Genomic DNA, 18,212 nt, shown 5'->3' with positions numbered 1-18,212 from the left:
TGCATGGAGGCAGTGCCTTGCTCGTGGGCTTGGCACTGGGAAGGTCCCGCAGCATGGCCAGAGCTGTGGGGATGCCCTGGCAAGGAAACATCCCAATGCTGTGGGCAGGCACCAGAGCTGCTAAGGCTGAGCCCAGAATTTGAGATCCCTGAGCAAAGGTTAATGAGGTCTGTCCATCTGCCAAAGATGTGCAGCACTGACTTCAGCTTTGTGCAGAGAGGTATGCGGGGTTCATTCTGACTTGGCAAGCAAAGGGCAGGTTTCGTAGCATGTCAGATGTGTGTTGGCCCAAAGTGCTCTTTCAAGGTATGTAGGCTAAATATTTGGCTGAAAGCAAAGACTTGAGATCCAGCTGTCTCCCATAGACTTGATGGTTTACTTAAAAGTGTAATATCTCGTGTGTGCATATGGGTATCTATTTAACACAGGTGATGCGTCTTATGGCCTCAAGTTGCGCCAGGGTAAGTTTAGGTTGGATGTTAGGAAACATTTCTTTACAGAAAGGGTAGTCAAGTACTGGAATAGGCTCCACAGGGAGGTGGTTGAATCACCATCCCTGGATGTGTTTAAGAGTCATTTGGATGTGGTGCTCTGAGATATGATTTAGCAGAGGGTTGTTAGAGTTAGGGTACTATGGTTTAGGCTGCGGTTGGACTTGATGATCTTCAAGGTCTTTTCCAACCTGGGTAATTCTATGATTCTAATACACATGGCATAATAGTGAGAGCATATCCTGAAATCATTTTAAATGTTGCCACTTTTAGGGTGTATTTTGGGCTGGAAGACAGCAGAGGGAACACTCTGGGCAGCACTGGGCTCTTGGTGATAGTTACTAGTTGGAAGGAACTGCTGCTGCTGCAATGTCTGTACTACGCTTTATCTCCTTGGCACACTGGATCTCTGCATCTTGGTCAAGTCAATCTCTGATACGTGTACAGACTGGGAGATGAACACCTTGAGAGCAGCCCTGTGGAGAAAGACTTGGAGGTCCTGGAGAATGAAAAGCTGAACATGAGCCAGCAGTGTGTTTTTGCAACATAGAAAGCCAGCGATATCCTGGCTGCATGAAAAGAAGGGTGCCTGCAGGGCAATGGAGTTGATGGTTCTGCCCTGCCCTCAGGAGGCTCAATCTGGAGCGCTGCATTCGGGCCTGGGACCCTCAGCACAAGAAGGATGTGGAGCTGTTGGAAGTGGGTCCAGAGAAGGGCACAAAGATGATCAAAGGGCTGAAGCACCTGAGCAAAGGGCCCCTGAGCAGCCTGGTCTGTTGGGTGGCAACCAGCCCACAGCAGGGGGTTGGGACCAGATGGTCATTAAGGTCCCTTCCAACCCCAGTCATTCTATGAACTGGAAGAAATGCAGCGTTGGAACAATATCAGAACAAATACTCTGTGCGTGGCAGACTGCTTTTGATTTATTTCTACTGTTTTCATATAGAAATGCATATAACCTCATCCATATATTTGCACCCAGCAAATAAGTACAGTTTCATATGTAAAGTAACCAGATACAGCATCCAGCACTTCACCACATCCTGCCATTTAATCTAGCTGGCATGGACACAAGCCCTTTTGATCTGTATTAACTGTCTTTATCTCAGTGTAGATCTCAGCCTCCCTATCTGTTATGTTAAAAAAGCTTTAATCAAAGAGTTTAAGCCAGTTTTATTGAATTACATTATTTTTCCTCCCAAAAACAGAGTTACATCGAGCTCAGTTTCCTTCTTTCCATATTGTTTTACATCTGTATTTTGATTAGAAATGTTTTCAAAAGGGAAAAGAGCCTCTGTTCAGTAAGTTTAAAGCCATTCTAATTTAATTTGAATGCAGAATAAATAAATAAATAAATAAAAATAATGAAAAACATTTCCAGAGCTTTTTATCTGAAAGGTGAGTCTCCATAGAATACATGCAGAGTGAACTACCATAACCATGCTGTTGCGTGGCCTGTAGTTAACATTTAGCAAGTGCTTGTCTTCCGATGCTCCAAGGGAGACAACAGGTACTCACCCTTCTTGCTACTACCTGAAGCTTTCTTTCCTTCATTTCTTTTTGCCTTTATTTCTGTGCTAATCTCTGCTGCATTTGAACAAATCCTCGCTTGCTGCAACCTGGAACCTTGCAGCTCTGCTGTCACTGCTGTACTTTCCATCACATAACAGCCAAGTAATTCAATTGTGAAGCAGTTTGCAGGTCAGGTACCCAGATGCAGGCCAACTCTTTATTTGAAATAGAATAAAATGGGATATTGTACGGTCTCAAACAAGCACACTTAATCAAACCCAACCTATAGGCTGACCAGAGGTGACACAACACTTCTCAGCTTCAAAATAGAACAGCTTTACCCTTCCAGAATTAAATCTGATTTAAGTCTGAATTATTTCAGCACTGCTAGTGAATCTCTAGAGGCTTAAGATGCGGTTTGCCAGAATAAAAGTGATTTACTGTGTTAGAATGCTTTTTCAGTAGAGTTATTTCCTGGGACTTGGAATGAGAGAGAGCAGAACAGGCAACAAGCAGCTTTCTTTTAAACAACATCTGCGGGTCTGACCCTCTGAGGTGAAAACTCGAGAGCGCGGTGAAGAACCGCCCCACAGACAGAGGAGGAAAGCCGTGTGGTAACACCCGCCCTTCCTCTGACGTGACGCCATCACCGCGCGCCGAGGCAGGCCCGGCCCCTCGCCGCTTTTCCGCCCTGCTGTGCCGTACGGCGGGCGCTGCTGCTGGCTCGGGCCCGTCCGCAGGGCCACGCTGCGATAGTGGGGCTGAGGAGGGAGGAATCGAGGCCTTCTGCCCTTCGGTATCATTGTCATCACGTCGCTGCGTGTGATTTGAGGACTTTCGGAGCCGCCTGGAGCAGCAGTTTGGGAACTAGGGCCTCTAACGTTTGGTGCGTTCTCCCGGCTCGGCGTGTCTGTGATGGAAGAGATGCGGAGGTGATGCTTGCCAAAAGGTCGGTATCGCAACCCTAACATACCGCAATCCATGTTCTGGGTCGGCCAGGCGTTCCTTCCATCACAAAGAGCGAGAGGTGTGAGTTATAACCTGCCTTGGTTTGTGCACGTGCTTATTTCAAATGGAACTTGGAGGGCTGGGAGCCAGCTGGGCTTTCGGGGGGCTGTGAAGCAGCATTAGGTGGCCCACGTTGTGGCAGTCTGTACTGCTGATACAAGCATATAAGGGCAGGACACAGCCCTTATAAGAGGCTGGTTTTCAAAGAGGAGATGCAATTTGCATGTACAGGTTAAAATAGTTCAGTGTCGCTCTTTTCCCTTGACAGAAAGGCAGGTTATACATAGAACTTCTAACCTTTAGTTAACAAAATACTCTCCTGTAAAGGTGAATGTGTCTTCTTCCTTATGCTAGGTCGCAGCATCCCCACTGCAGGCTTTGTTGCTGCTAGCAACTTTGTGAGGGACTTTGAAACAGAAGAAATGAGAGTGATTGACTGAGGGGCAAGAATGAGAGTGAAGCTTGACATTGTTATAGTTAGAGCTGATGCCAAGGGGGTGTGCTAACAGATGAGGAAAGCTCTGAGCTTGTAGACTTTGCTCCCTTTGCCTGAGTTTTTTTTGGTCAATGTAACTATTTGCTTTTCTCTGTTCTTCACACAAGCTTGCTTTGGGGCATCCTGCTGGGCCTCAGGGTGCACAACACCTCTAGTTACCTCTCCACACAGGCAGCGTTCCCTGTATGTGCTGTTCTGTGTAAGCTCCTTTTCATCTGTACTGGGAAGTTGTCTGTCCAAGTTCCTTCTTCCCTGCCTTCTTTGTCCTTCCTGTTCATCGTTCCCCTTTCTGTGTCAGGCTGTGGTTACTGCTGTGCACTTTCCTCCCATGCCAGGAAGCTCTTCCCTCCATCCTTCAGTGATTTCATACTTAATTCTGTTCCTTTGAAATCTCCTGTGTCCCCAGATGAATTTTTTCTATTCCCTTGCGTCTGTGACTTTGTGCACATGAACGCAGTTGGTCTGTCTCCTTTTGGTCAGTTTGTTAGTTCCTGTTATTTCTCCTGCACTAATAAGATTGTCGGCTAATGCTTAGAAGGCAGCATTCCACAGCTACTGCATTATGCCCATCAACAAACGAGTCAATACGCTTCTAATAGATGGACAGACTGTTCTGTTAGCATGGTTAAGTAACGAACAGCCAAAAGTAGATTAGGATCACTGTTCAGAACAGCAGAAAAAGGTGCTGCATAAGGTGTAAATGTAGGAAATGAAATTCCAATGAAGGGAAGCATGTTTTTCATGTAATCTAGAACTAGAGTGCAGACAAAATGAGTGGCAGCATGTGTTGGAAGAAGCAGGAAACGGCAGCGCTGAGTATACATCAGCTGCAGATGGGGCACGTGTTCAGTTCTGCTTGCTGGGAATTTGGTAGGACAGAACTATTGACTGCTGTCACAACTGGAAAAAAACCAGCCATGGAAATACAGAGATACGCTGTCAAAGTGTGTGCAACTCAGTAAACTGTATTAGGGGACAACATTTTGCTGTACAAGTACTTGATATTCAGTGCAACCAGAAATGTGAGACCAGTCAAACATTCAAATCTAACATCACTTGAAAGCCTGTCTTGAAATGAGCTGCCCTAACATAGCGTGAGAGCTTTTATGAACATGCCTCACAAAGAGGTGCTCTGGATGTACACAAAGACAGCTGGTTTTATCTTTGTCCTTGCTGATGGGAGTACTGACAGGTTGGAGCGGAACAAGAGCCAGTGTATATTGGATTTGTTCAGCAGAGGAAATGACTTTGTCATCGGCTCTGCAATCTAGCACTGCTGATGACACTGCACAGAGAATAAAAGTGTTTGGGGAATCATAGGGATCGAGTTGAAGGTTTCTGCCTATGTAAATAGGGTAGAAGTGAATAAGGGCCAGGGTGAGATACTTGATTTCTCACCATATCCCTGTGGGCTGAAGTGTGAGCGAGCCTCAAAAATACTATTCCCTTCCTTTAAATTTTGATCTTCATTTAAGACAGAGTAAAATAAACTTTGTCGATCCTCTGGAGCTGCCGAGTTTAAATCTCAGTGGCATCAGCAAGAACCTGGTGGCTGCTAACTGTATTGCAAAGCTTTTCTGTGCAGGTTTGAATACTGCCAGGAGCTTAGCTTTGAAGTCAAAGTTAAAAGTCATTGCTTGGCTGTTACCTATGTATAATATAGTGCAAAGGATAACTACCGTGTCTTGAGTTGGGATGTTTTTAAGGGGATCAAGAGAAGCCTGCTGCTGTGTATTTGGTATTTCAAGATAGGCTTAATTGCTTTTGCAAACAAGACTGTGGGTTGGTGTTTGAAGAGCGCTGTAATTGCACTTAGTAGATGCGCTCTCCAGCTGCCCCAAGCTGCCTTGAAAAAACAGCTCTATGGACACAGTGATAAGTAGCAAGTAACTAATTATTTGTTATGTACTGAGAAGTCTGCCGCAGATGGGAGCCTTTGGTACTTACAGCTTTGCAAATACGGGATAAAATGGACATCTCTGTCCAAAATAAAGTGGATTTATTTGCCCAAAAGAGGTGTGTAATTAAAAAGCTTTGTTGTGGCTTTTAGTAGCTTTAAATTTAAGGTATTTGTTCCGTGTTGCTCCGTTGCTGTACAGCTACAGCAGTGAATTAATGTTGGAGCAGAGCAGACATCTGCCATGCTTGTGTCTCACCTACAGTCACTACAGGTTCTCATTCAGCACTTGAAAGAGGGAGAACAGTGCCAAACTTCAGATACTGGCGGAGATGGTTTCTCATACCAACGTTGCTAATGCATTTGATTTGAATCTGGAAGCAGTTTACATACCCTGACTGACAGTGCTTGGGTTTCTTTTGGTTTTCGATACATCATCTACAGATATCAATGAAAAGCAGGAAATTCTCATCTGTTTTTTTTGTTAGGTGAATCATCTGGAAGAAAAAGATCTGAGCTCAGTTTGAAAACAAAGCCTTCTAGTGCTTAAAAAAGAGGTGAGAACTAGCAGGAAGTGCTAAGTGAGATGCGACATTAAACACAGTGCTGGATACACTTGTTACAAACTACTTCAAATAGATACTTTTTATCCTGAAAGAGCTGTTTTAGTTCTGGGTGAAGAATCACGGGTGATGCTGACGATGCTTTAATTTTGTCTTGGAAGTGTTGATGTTGCCATGTTGATATATACCTGTAGCTTCCGTTACTTCCCCTATGCTTCTTGAGTAAAATCATTATGCACCAACAAACTAATTAAAGTTTATGTTTTTCAATATAAGAGGGACGTTTTTGATGTCCAGGTAGGTGGGAGGGATTGGGTTGGTTGGGTTCTTTTTTGGAGCCAGCGTGCAACTGATTGCTGAGGCGTATGTTGGTTTTTGAGCCCTAGGGTTAAAAGGAAAACTTATTTTCCCAGATTTTCCCCAGTGCTCACATTTGATCAGCACATACTTTCTTATCTTCACGTATCTGAATACGCGTAGTATTCCTATTTTTAAGTTGGGTCTCTGTGGCAGATAAAATACAGTTGAAAGTCAGCAACTCCAACAAAAGAAATCTGTGTAGTGAACATCCACTCCTGGAACTGAATTTCTGCTCGTTCAAAATACATAGGGAAACACTTGCAGAACTTTGAGGAAATCCTGTTTGTGGTTTAATAACTGAAACGTAACTATTGAGGGCAGTATAACCTTTAGGCATATTTACAGAGTCACTGATACGCTCCCAGTTCCTCCCGTCCTTGCCTTTGTCATTCAGCAGGTGTGACCGTGCGGTGTGTGTGTTGGTTTTGGCAGGAACAGTTCTGCAGAGCTTCTGGTGTACATGTTTCCTAATGCAGTGTAAGTTTGTTCTTGTTGATTTAATACTGTTGAAGCTATTGTAGGCTGTTGACTGCTGCCTTATTGTTGGCATGTGCCCACAGTGTAACATATCCTGCTCAGAGATTAGTAATGCTGAAACAACAGTCTAATGAAAAGAGAGAGGGCCCCACACAGCAGGAGGAGGAACTTGCTCTGGTTCCTGCTGAACTGCAAACATGAGTTTGACACATTTCTCCCTCCTTCCTTGGCACAAGGAGCAGACTTAGGCTGAGCGGGCCTACCCTTCACTGCTTGTGTACAACCTTGTTCCAGAGATGGCTGACATTTTTTCCCTTTCCTTGCTAATGAAGCGTCAAGTAGATATCTCATGTTATGAGAGCAGCTCTCTCTGGCTCATGAGGCAGCAGTTGTAGGAAAAACTTATTTTGAGCTGTGTCTCTTCATTCCTACTGTCTTTGTATTTTTTCTCTGCTTCATTCTTTAGGATTACCTTGGGGTATTGAGGGGAATGTAATGCTCGTTCTGGTGACTGCTTGTCCATGCAAATAGCTTGAATTCTTTTTGACTGGTGACATGCTTCTGTTGTAGGAGTTTGTTGCTGTTGTTTGGGTTTGTTTGTTGTTTTTTGTGCTGGTTGCCCTGATAAAGAGAGGGAGAAAAGTTGGGATTTGTCAGTGTGTTCACGCACATCCATAACATTAAGATCATAGTAGATATATTATTGTAGGCAATGGTAAGCCCTGTTTTTGATTGTTGGATTGGATAACACTTCTCTCCCTGTGTGTGTAAGTGCAGCAAATGCATGCTGACAGATATCTTCTAACCTGGCTTAACTGTATTAACAGCTGGCAAAATCTAGTTTCTTCTGTAGCTTTAAATGTTTTCTGTGTTGTATTATAAGATTACCACATAGCTGATGGGCTCTCAGTCAGTCTAAGCAGGTTGACTGTAATGCAGGTAGTCAGGACAGAATGAAACGCAAACAACACTATCAGAAGGGATAGAAGTAATTATTATATTGCTATGTGCCTTTCCACAGGCAGTGCTTTGTAGGTTCAGCTTAGCTTTCATGCTTAGGTATGCTGCAGCTCACTGCATTGGTATTTAGATGGTTTGAGTTTCATGCTGGGGTAAGGAGGGGACTCTCAGTGTACAGTAACACATCTCTGACCAAGATGAAAACTCATCTGAGTAGGATTATAACTCAACCACGTAAATAAAAGCAATGGAAATGGGCTCGTTAACTGGCTTTTCATGTTTTTGGGATTGCATTGATGTGGCTAAAAACTGGAGTTTCAGGCAAACCTGAGGCAAATAGTGCCACGCTGTTGTCCCTCTCAGTCTTCCTCCTGCTTGACCTGCAGGAGACTATGTAAATAAAAAGAAAAGAAGCTCTCTCACACAAACCATGATCTTGCCTGGAAAAGGGAAAGATCAGATCTTTATCTAAAACAAACAGCAGTGATGTGACAGCTGTTTGCTGTTTCCTTGCAGTTTGTGCTGGCTGCAAGGTTTGGTGTTCAGAGATCAAACTTTAAAAGTGTGGTTTCTCCAACTTGTGCTCCCACCTTCTGTACTCAGCAGCTGGGAGTGAGATTCTCACGCTGACCCCAAGCAGAAGGGACTGCAGCAATCCAGGTGCTCCCACTTGATGCAGCCGTGCAAGTTAGCAGGAAAGCAATGTATTTCTTCTCATAACATTAAAAAAAATAATAATAAAAGAGTTGCTCAGTCAGTAGAAGCTGTAGAAAATGATGCAGCTTTAAGTAACATCAGCTTTCCAAGATAATGTGTTTTATGATAAGAGAGGAATTAAAGATCTTGATTGGAAGCCAGCAGCCAGATGACTTGGCAGTAGCCATGCCCCGTTAATGCAGGTGCTGGGATCAAAACTGGAGTGCTCTGGGATTGTTCACATCTTTGCTGATCTCACAGTTGCTTCACGTGGATGTGTCTGCAAGATTTGCATTCTGAAATCAAAATCAACTTGGCTTCATTACTGCTGGAGTTATATCTCAGGTTAAAGTGGCCCACAGAGAATTCAGAGAACTGGATGCGGAGTTCACAGGAAGCATTTCTTGGACCAACTCCTAAATTTAAGATTGAGAGATGAAACTGACCCTGGTGTAACTGGTGCTTTATAACCACTCTAAAGCTGCAGTCATGTCTGTTCCTAGGATGGGCTGAAGCTGTATCCCTAATTTTTGTACGTGTGCGCTTGGTATAGCTCTTTATGTACTGTGATTTACTAGATGTTTAGAGCACTTTTAAGCAAGCGAATAATTTCCTTCTATCATAGACCATAAAAGTTAAATACTGGTTTGGGACTGGTACAAGAATAGATGTCACTTGTAATTCTCCTTCATGCTGTTTTGTACAGCAGGTGGGAGTTATCCCTGAAACTACAGAATCTTTAACTGTGTCACTACTGATGCTGATTGCTGGAACTCTGCAGAAGGAGACACTTTTTAACATGTAATGAATAACTGCTAGAGGTTTCTATTTCAAAGTAGTCTTTTGAATCTGTAGGGAGCGTTACTGATTTTGCTGCTTCCTTCTAGATTGAAATGGAAGAAGATATTAACGCAGAAGAATATCCCACTGAGATTCATGATTATCTCACAACATTTGAAAAATCTCTTACTTCAGTAGATGAGATGTTGAAGACAATGATGTCAGTTTCTAGAAGCGAGCTTCTCCAGAAGGTAAATCATCTTCCTCTTTATAGCCTTTCTGTTAATAGTACGGGGTCTGTTTGGGTAGCCACTGCACAGAGAAATAACAAATATCACACTTCCTACCTCTCACACTTAATATTTGAAACTTCTGCTTTTGTAAGATACCCAGATGATGTTAGAAACTAAGTGACGAAATGCATACTCTTCAAAGGTGGAAAGTGACGATTCTACCAGTGAATCATTTAGGTAATGGGCATCCTATCCTACACTTGACCTTCCTGAAAGCATGTGCTGAGTGTTCTTCCTGAGCACAGAGCTCATTCAAAGTTGTCCATGGCCTTTTCACAACAAACATCACGGAACCTGGTTAATATAGAAGGATATAAAGATGAATTGACAACATTGAGAATTGATCTCCTGTTGACTTGCAGAATCTGGTCCCTAAAAAACTGAGTTGTCTCTTCCAGCTGTGTTGTAAGCACGAGGCTGTAAAGTCTGTGGGTGTATTTTTCTTTTTCTTCTTATAACATAAAGAGATCAAAGTACTGCCTGAAGACCCCATACAAGTCTGTCTGTCTTGTAACATTTAAAACCATACATGTATCTTCTTTCTTTAGGGCAAGGAAAAGCTAACACGAGAACTTTTTTTCTTATCCTCTGAGGGTTTCTAACATAAATGAGTTATGAGGAAAACAGCCTTGACAACGCCAGTCTTTTGACAGTATCCATGTTAGAGCTGGCGAGCTATACAATGATCTTATCAGTTCTGAAAATCCTTTAGGACTAAACCAATAAATTGACTTTGACAGTTGAGGGGAAAAAAAAAACAACAACGCATAACCTTTTTTTCTTCCTTTGCTGGGCAGCTGTAAGTGTTCTAGCATGCATCAGTGCAACCTAATGCTATATGTTACGTCCTCTGTATATTAATGTTCATCACTTGTTTGTAGCATACTCATATCTGAGCTTCAGTAATCACGAGGCATTCTTGTTTCTTCTGCTGATAGCAGAAAGTATTTTGAAACTATTTTTTATGAAAAAATAGGGTATTTTTCCTGCCTGTGGGAACTAGAATCACAGAGCTCCGCGTGAAGAGATTTCTGTTATTTTGTCCATATGGTACTGTGGCATTTTAGATCTAGCTGAGAAAATTATGTGAATGTTTGGAGGAGAGGGCATGGTCTTGTGGTGGCAGGAAAACACAGGCTTCATCCAGTGAACCTGTGCTGTAAAAATATGCTAATTTAGTATGTATCTATGAGTGCGTTAATGCTCAGTTCTAAAATAGGCACGTTGCTAAAATATGTGCACATCTTGAAAATGTGTAAATAATTTTTCTCTTTCCATTCTAGTTGGAGCCTCTTGAGCAAGCAAAACTGGATTTGGTTTCAGCGTACACACTGAATTCAATGTTCTGGGGTAAGTACACAATAGGAAGACAAGGTTCAAATCATCAATGTTTGAACACTTCCTAGCTACAAACATCAAATATCTATTTCATAGCCAAATAGATAGAAACTGATGATTAAGGACTCAAATTATTGCATTTTCTTAAGGTAGGTGATGTTGATAATACAAAAGCTGGCTTTGTACTTGCCTGAGAATCTTTGTTTTTGTTTTTGTTTTTTCCCCCACTTAGCAACCTTTTCTGTCCTTAAAAGGCCAAAGTTTAACTGCATTATGTATTTTATATAATTAATTACTATATACATGTATTTTTAACAGCAGTATTTGATAACAGTATTGCATCAGATACTTAACCATGTGGTTAAACACAGTGATTAATACTTTCATGTGGCAATTAGAGTTTTCCTATATGACTGGTTAATTGGGCAGTAAGTCATCACAGCCATCCATATCAAAACCCCGTTTTCTTCTTGTAGTGTACTTGGCTACACAGGGGATCAATCCAAAGGAACATCCAGTGAAACAGGAACTGGTAAGATTCTTACATTGCATGCTTTCAATACTTTACTTGCCCAGGACCATTAACTCATATAGGAGTAGATGTATATTTATATCTGCTTCTAAAATCAGCGTATTGCCATAATAGCACACATACGCTACATAGCGTTATATAATTGCCTGTTAGTCTGCCCTGCTGGCTTCTCTAAACTAAGGAATTTGTATTTTTACTTCCAAACAGCACAGTTTAAAGTATCATTTGTAGAGCCTGCTGAAGTAAGAAAAAGCAACAAGATGACACTATTCATCTCATCTTATCTTTCTGCTTCCCCATTTCTCTTTTTGAGAACTGAATTCTGAACAGGATAGCTTTTCACTTGTATCTGTTAAATAGAAAAATGTTACATGTCTGACAATAATTTATAACTTCCAGTATGGCTTTTTTTTTTTTTTTTTTCCTTAGGAATACTTGGAATCCTGTTAATCTCTAAGGCTGCCTTTTCTTACTTTTGTATGACTCTGAAAGTGCAGTGTGGTTGATTTACTAGCGTAGACGGGAAAGAGCCCCCCCCTTCCTCCAGGTCCCCCATTAATTCATTTTCTCAGCAGTAAAGAATCCAGTTCAGCAACAAAGCTAAAAGCTTTTTTGGCACCAGTTGTGTGTGTATTGTCCAGTAATTCTGCATTAGTGACATATTTACAGCCTGTAATAAATCTTTTAGGTTTGTCTTTATATTCCATTTAGATGCATGACTACAGTACAGAAGGCATGGTATCTTGAAAATTCTGCTGACTTAAAATATCAAATCATTTAGCTTAAAGAAAAAAAATAGAGCTCAAAATTTAGAGCTACCCTTCTTAATTCTGGTATAAATGAAAACATTAAATCTAGGCAATCATAATATACTTAAATGTAATCCTTAGGTAACTGGAGCAATAGAAGATAGGACTGAGAGAAGTGGAAAGCTAGCTTGAATAACAAGAATCCTTCTATTTTTAATTTTGTGAGGTTTTTAGTAGTCTAGACTGCATCACATTAAAAAAATGGATCAGTCAATATTTCATGGGCTTTCAGTCAGTTTCTTGTTCCTCCTATAATATATATAGCATCAGAATATTGTGTTAATTTAGTTATACAAAAACTAAATGGTATCTCTTCCATTGTGGATATTTTATGCTGGTATTTTACTTCACAATTGCCAGTCATTTTAAATCTGAAGAATGAGTGACATGTCGTAGGCTAGGTTCTTATCAGCTCTGTTTCAGGTGTCAAGGTGAATGTATGTACTTTCCTTCCTTCCAGGAGCATTGTGATGTTCTTATTCATGTGGAAAGGGAATAAAAAGACTGTTCCATCATGATTGTTTTGTTTTTAGGCTTGCTCCTTCTTCATATACAAGGACATTGGGATTCAAATGATATTAATAAAACTCACATTCAAGCTATCAGAGTTCATTTCTTCTAGCATTTTGATATTTGTCAACTGCTTCTTCCCCTGTTGGTATATGTAGTCTTGCCACTTGTTCTCATTAACCATCTCAGTCACCAAAGAAGTATTGCAGTCTATCATGATTTCAGACCTTGAAAAGCACACTTGATTAAAGCTGCATTTTTGATATGGAAAGATTACCCAATTTTTTTTGACAAACCATTTGCTTGTAAGGGTCAGCGAAGAACTGAACATCAGATCTGTAGTGTAGGTCTTGTAGCTGATGTTTCAGATTGAAAAAGGTGTCAGTAGTTATGTGGGTTAGGTAATACCAGGATGTATCTCGTTATCTATATCCATAAATGTCCTGTTAGTCCGCTCTGCATTGGGTAAAACACTATATATGTGCATCACATGTGCACGAGTTACTGTTGTTTATTGCATGTAGTAGAGTAACACCTAAATACCCGACAGTTCAAAGCCATGTTGGGCTAAATATCTAGATGTCGAATCTGTGAGCCAAACTTTTATGTATTCCACAGAATGACTCCAGGTGTCCTTTCTACTAAGTGAAGAAAAGCAGGCACTTAACAGAAGGTGATTCCCACCTTAGAGGGTTTACACTCTCAAAGTAATTTTCTTTATTGATGATAGAACTGGCTGAGGGTGAACATGCACATAAATGAGATGGTTAAACTGGTGGTGAGGCTGAATCAAAGCCATGCTTTACATGACATGAGACACTCAATGACTGTGGTAGGGAAAGGTGACGGGAAAGGAAGTATTCCCTCTCTTTAGAGAATGGCAGTGAAAACAGGCTTTTTTGATTGTTTATGGTCATAAAAGAAATCTCTAGCACAGCTGAAGTGTGTATGGGGGGGTGGGCAGGGGGGGTGGAGGAAACAATGCAAAAATAAATCTTGTATGTATATTTTTTTTTCCTAGGAGAGAATAAGAACATACATGAACAAGGTCAAGGAAATAGCAGACAAGAAAAAGGCATCCAAACTTGATAAAGGAGCAGCATCCAGATTTGTAAGGAATGCACTCTGGGAACCAGACCCTGAAAATGGCCAAACTCCTGCTAAAGCAAAGAAGAGAAAGATGAACTAATTTGTTTTTCCCCCTTTATGTTATCAGAGACACCTAGAGTTATCAAAATGTGCTTTCTGCACCGTATGGCTCTCACAGAAGTGCTGCATAGCAACATCTTGGTTAGGTTATACTTAAAAAAATGTCGCAGGGTTGTATTTCGTCTAGGATACTCTGCTCTGAGGTAACTATGCACTGAGGATAAAAAAGAAAAGCATTGTTTGTATATCTGTAATTGTCAGGTAATGCTCCAGAAGTTAATGTTTCATTATTAAAATGATAATAGCTTGTCGTATGTTTGTTGGTAATAGATACTGGTATTGTTTTGATTATAACGCCTAAGAATTGGGGTGTTTTTTTTACTTATGAATATTTTTGTATGTACTTCATCTCTTGAATATTAAAACAGTCTCCAACAATGCTGTCCAGTTTGTGGTGTTTCTGTAAAAGCTAGGTTTACTTTCTCATTACACCACTGATTGAGTTCTTGTTCACAGAGTATTGTAAGGTTTATTCACTATACTGAGCTGTTTTGTTTTCAGCTTCTGGAATAGAATGTATGCCATATTCCTTTACTTCTGTCGTGTCTGTGTCTAATCCATGCAGGGAGGGAACCACAACGAAAGCAGCCCAAATAAGTGCTTTGTAGGGCCTGAACAAAGGAGCAGGCAGAGGACAGCAAACAGGAAGCAGCACATGCAGGAACTTGATTGGAATTTTGGCTGTGGTGCGCATCTGTTACTGCTGACACCGAGATAAACGTGCTGTGAGGTGGTAGGAGTACTGTTGTTAGTTGCTGTTTTTCAGATCATTCTTGGGTACACCATGCAAAATAGTCTCCTTCCCTCAAATGTGAAGCTTAGTCGTTTAGGGGAGGGAGTACAATAACTCCTTTAGGAGAATCTAACAGTTTATTTTTCAGTATGCTACAAAGCAAAACTCAATTATTAGTGTGAAAGCTGCCTGAAAAGTGTTGGTAAGCTAATTATGAAAGATAAATACATAATTTAATTCACCAAAATGCCGTTTGGGTAGCAGTCTGCAGTCTTGGGAAATAGCGTAGAGGACTGAATGATTAAAGCAAATAAATCCAGAACCCCTCTTACAGTACTGCAAGCTGAGTGATTTACAATGGATGGTGTCGTCTTTAGTGTTGTCCTGCTTCGTGCAACGTAGTGCATGGATTAATTTCAGTGAGGTGCTAAAATGAAGATTCTCTTATCACTGACTATCTAAAAGCAAGGAAACAGGTAGATCAGCTTCTATTTATGTGCAGTACTGTTAATTAAAAGGGAATTGAAAGACATTTCCATTACATGATTTTCCTCTTAAGCTTTAATTATAGCTTTTGTTTTAAAAGGTTAATTTCTGAAAAGGATCATAATTCAGTGTCCAGTAAAGTACACAGCTTTCACTGGTAAATGTTTAAACAAGCATAACACAAGGATATTAGCAAAGAGTTATTGAAGTAGAAATCCATCTGGTATAACTAATTATATACACGTAGTTGGCATTTGTGATAGGGAGGTTTATGTACGTGTAGCAAATCCAACTTTCTAAATGCTTAAGGTTTGTGTGGCTGTTCTGATGACAAAGCCTGGGTCTGTAGCTTTTCTAATGCAAAGACAATAACTCCAATAGGTTCCCCAAAAATGGAGGTGCATCACCATGTGTATCTGTTACTGATACTGAGCCCTATAACAGCTTGACATCACCCTGCATTACTTTGGTTCTGTTCCTAAAAAATACCCCTTTGTCTCTAAGGTAGGGTGTACTGCGGCTGCAAACAAAGGAGGATGCTCACTGCAACTTGCATTTGCCCTCTTTTAAATGCTGGTTGTGAGGTAGCAAGTCAACGTATCACTGATGTTCATTTTTATTCCTTCAGTGTTTTTATTTTTTGAGAACTGCATCCTCAAGAGTGGGTATTTTATTATGTCTTCCTAATTTCTCCTGCCCTTGAAAATCAATACTAGCATAAGATCTTGTCAGAAAGTATTAACGTTCCTGTTTCATTGGAAATCTCCTCACAACATAGTTATCTGGGATGACAAAAGCTAAAGAAGGATCAAGTTACCTTGGAAATTTAATATAAAAAATATTCACTATTGAATACTATAAAAAGAGAATTCAGAGGGACACCAAAATGCATTCTTTTTAATCTGTAGGGCTGGGACCATTATAAATGTAAAGAAAATACTAGATTTCCATATGTAACTAGGAGGCATTACTTTTGGAGTGAGCTGTGTAATATGACATACTTTATCCAGGAGCTGATGAAGATCTGCAATCGCAGAAGGAGAGACCAAGAGTCCTCATAAAGGTAAATGGATGGCAACAGGAAGGCTTCTGGGAGTTGAGAACAGCAGACTCCTATCTGTACCTGGAAGCAGAAGTGGAAGTCCACTGATGTTAGTGATGTTCTGTGGCAGAGTTCCCTCTGACAAGATCCCCCTGAACTTTTGACTCAGTTTACACAGATTCTCTTCTACTGAAAGCAGCTTCAAAACTCCCTCGTACGTAGGAGAAGCATCCTCTGATCTTCATCATTACAACCTGATATGTGCCAAATGGATTATCAAAACCATTTTTCTTTATCAAACGTGGCTGGCTAGTAATGTATAGCTGCTTTGGACAGCTGAAGTGTAAGGGAACAACTGCGTACCTTTTTTTAGGCAAATTGGCTGTTGAAAAGAAATAAACACCAGCTAACATTTGAGATGTGCAAAATTAGAGAATAATCGGAGAAAAATTTACTCAGCAGGGATTAAAAAACAAAGAAACAAACACAAAAACACCACACTAGGCTACAGTAATTTAAGAGCAATAATGAGTAATTAAAGCAGTTTATCAATTTAAAATCAACTATAACATGCTAGGAAAAAATGTACTCATGTTCTGCAGCATGACACTGTCATTTTTACTTACTTGCTTGTGTGATATTCCTTGCATTGAGCTCCAGAGTCCACATGAATGCATTTGTTTTGCAGATCGTCTTATCCTTAGTGTTAACTTTCTATTTATTTTTTTTAATTTAATCCTGCATTCCAATATGCTGCACCTGTGATGTTTTACTGATCCTCCTAACAACTTGCCTTTTTGATGACTTTTGTCCTTCCTTGCAGAATCACAGACCTGTGGAACGTGTAGTGGTGGTGATCTAAGAAGCAGACCTTGAACAACTCAGTTTTCATTGGCTGCACCAAAGGGAAAAGAGAGAAAGCTTGTTTTTACTACTAAGCTGAGTGAATATGGTGTGGAAATCTTGTAATGGCAAAGTATCAATTTTGTAAAGTGATATATTTCAGAGGGGATACTAAATTTGACTGAATAAAAAGCTTTATAAGTGGAACATTTAAGAGGCTATCTTTTACTTTTCAGTGTAAGGTTGCCTTGACATGCATCATTTCAATTTGGCAGTCCCAGCAAATGGATGGAAGCAGTTCAATATGATAATTCAGTATTGCCAAGAGGCTTCTTCTCAGTCTAGTGTGGACACATTCCATGGAGGGATTTAAAGTCTATATTAAGTGATAGAAAATGGGTCTAATTCTGTTCCACTTTTACACCGGTACAATCTTGATTTCAAAGGTACCTTGACTTGCTATCTTAGGTACATCAGCAAAATCACTTCCAAGCTAAGGATCACCTGAAATTCATGGTGATACGTCTTGCACAGCAATAATTCAGCACAGGTGGGAAAAGAAATGGAGTCTAGCTGTGCTTGCAAATGGGCTCTTTAAAAGCAGCAGTTCTAGGGGAAAATTCCTAGCCATGTTTCACCAGGACACTCGGATAAAGTAAACAAGCATTTACTGAATCACACAAGTGAAGTTGTCTGAAAAAGCAGTAGTCTTTGACATCCTCTCATTTGATATGACTGTTCACTTTCATGAGCGTGTTTCTTGTATTTTCTCCTGTTTTCTAGAACGTCTGTTATTCACCATTTGAGTGATTTTTGGCCTCATGGGAACAAACTTGTCATTGCTTAAGTGCACAAAGTTACTGTTGCCGTTATTAAAAGGTGAGAGAGAGAAATGCCTAGTAACGATCATTGTCAAGGTGGACAATATAAACAGTCCTTTTAATTTGTTGCCCTGGGCTAATGAACATACTCCCCAGCTCACACACAAGACAAAACATGTTTTCTTGTGCAATGCTTCCATGGAGAGAGCATTTCCTCAAGGCAGTTAATCTCAAGAGATGCCATCTGTGTATGTACACAGTGCATATCCACCAGTATGTTACATACCTCCTTGAATGGCAGGCAGTATAAGTTTTAAGTTCCTCTCTGAATGTATATCAGAATCAAAAGTGTGTAT

At 40.6% G+C, this 18,212-nt stretch overlaps 1 protein-coding gene across 2 annotated transcripts; it reads left to right on the top strand.

The window, feature by feature from the left end:
- Positions 1–2,666: 2,666 nt before the first annotated feature.
- On the top strand, positions 2,667–17,240 carry C1D (C1D nuclear receptor corepressor). 2 transcript variants are annotated; one of them, XM_072332040.1, is made up of 6 exons: positions 2,673–2,952; positions 5,893–5,961; positions 9,348–9,491; positions 10,817–10,883; positions 11,348–11,403; positions 13,744–14,314. In XM_072332040.1, the coding sequence occupies exons 3-6, from the start codon at positions 9,354–9,356 to the stop codon at positions 13,909–13,911; spliced, it is 429 nt and encodes a 142-aa protein (XP_072188141.1). In that variant the 5' UTR covers positions 2,673–2,952; positions 5,893–5,961; positions 9,348–9,353; the 3' UTR covers positions 13,912–14,314. The 2 variants fall into 2 exon arrangements, with proteins under 2 accessions (XP_072188140.1, XP_072188141.1); XM_072332039.1 differs by lacking the exon at positions 5,893–5,961 and having other exon boundaries at positions 2,667–2,952; positions 13,744–17,240.
- Positions 17,241–18,212: the final 972 nt, after the last annotated feature.

This window comes from Excalfactoria chinensis, chromosome 3, assembly GCF_039878825.1.
Source record: "Excalfactoria chinensis isolate bCotChi1 chromosome 3, bCotChi1.hap2, whole genome shotgun sequence".
Lineage (NCBI taxonomy): Eukaryota > Metazoa > Chordata > Aves > Galliformes > Phasianidae > Excalfactoria > Excalfactoria chinensis.
Note: the sequence above shows the minus strand (reverse complement) of the source record. Positions and strands in the feature narration are given on the sequence as shown.

Bases quoted from the DNA above. Each gene is read 5' to 3' on its own strand.
- C1D (XM_072332039.1), top strand. From the start codon at position 9,354: ATGGAAGAAGATATTAACGCAGAAGAATATCCCACTGAGATTCATGAT. The intron at 9,492-10,816 runs GTAAATCATCTT...TTTCCATTCTAG, and splicing joins GAAGCGAGCTTCTCCAGAAG to TTGGAGCCTCTTGAGCAAGC. The intron at 10,884-11,347 runs GTAAGTACACAA...TTCTTCTTGTAG, and splicing joins ACTGAATTCAATGTTCTGGG to TGTACTTGGCTACACAGGGG.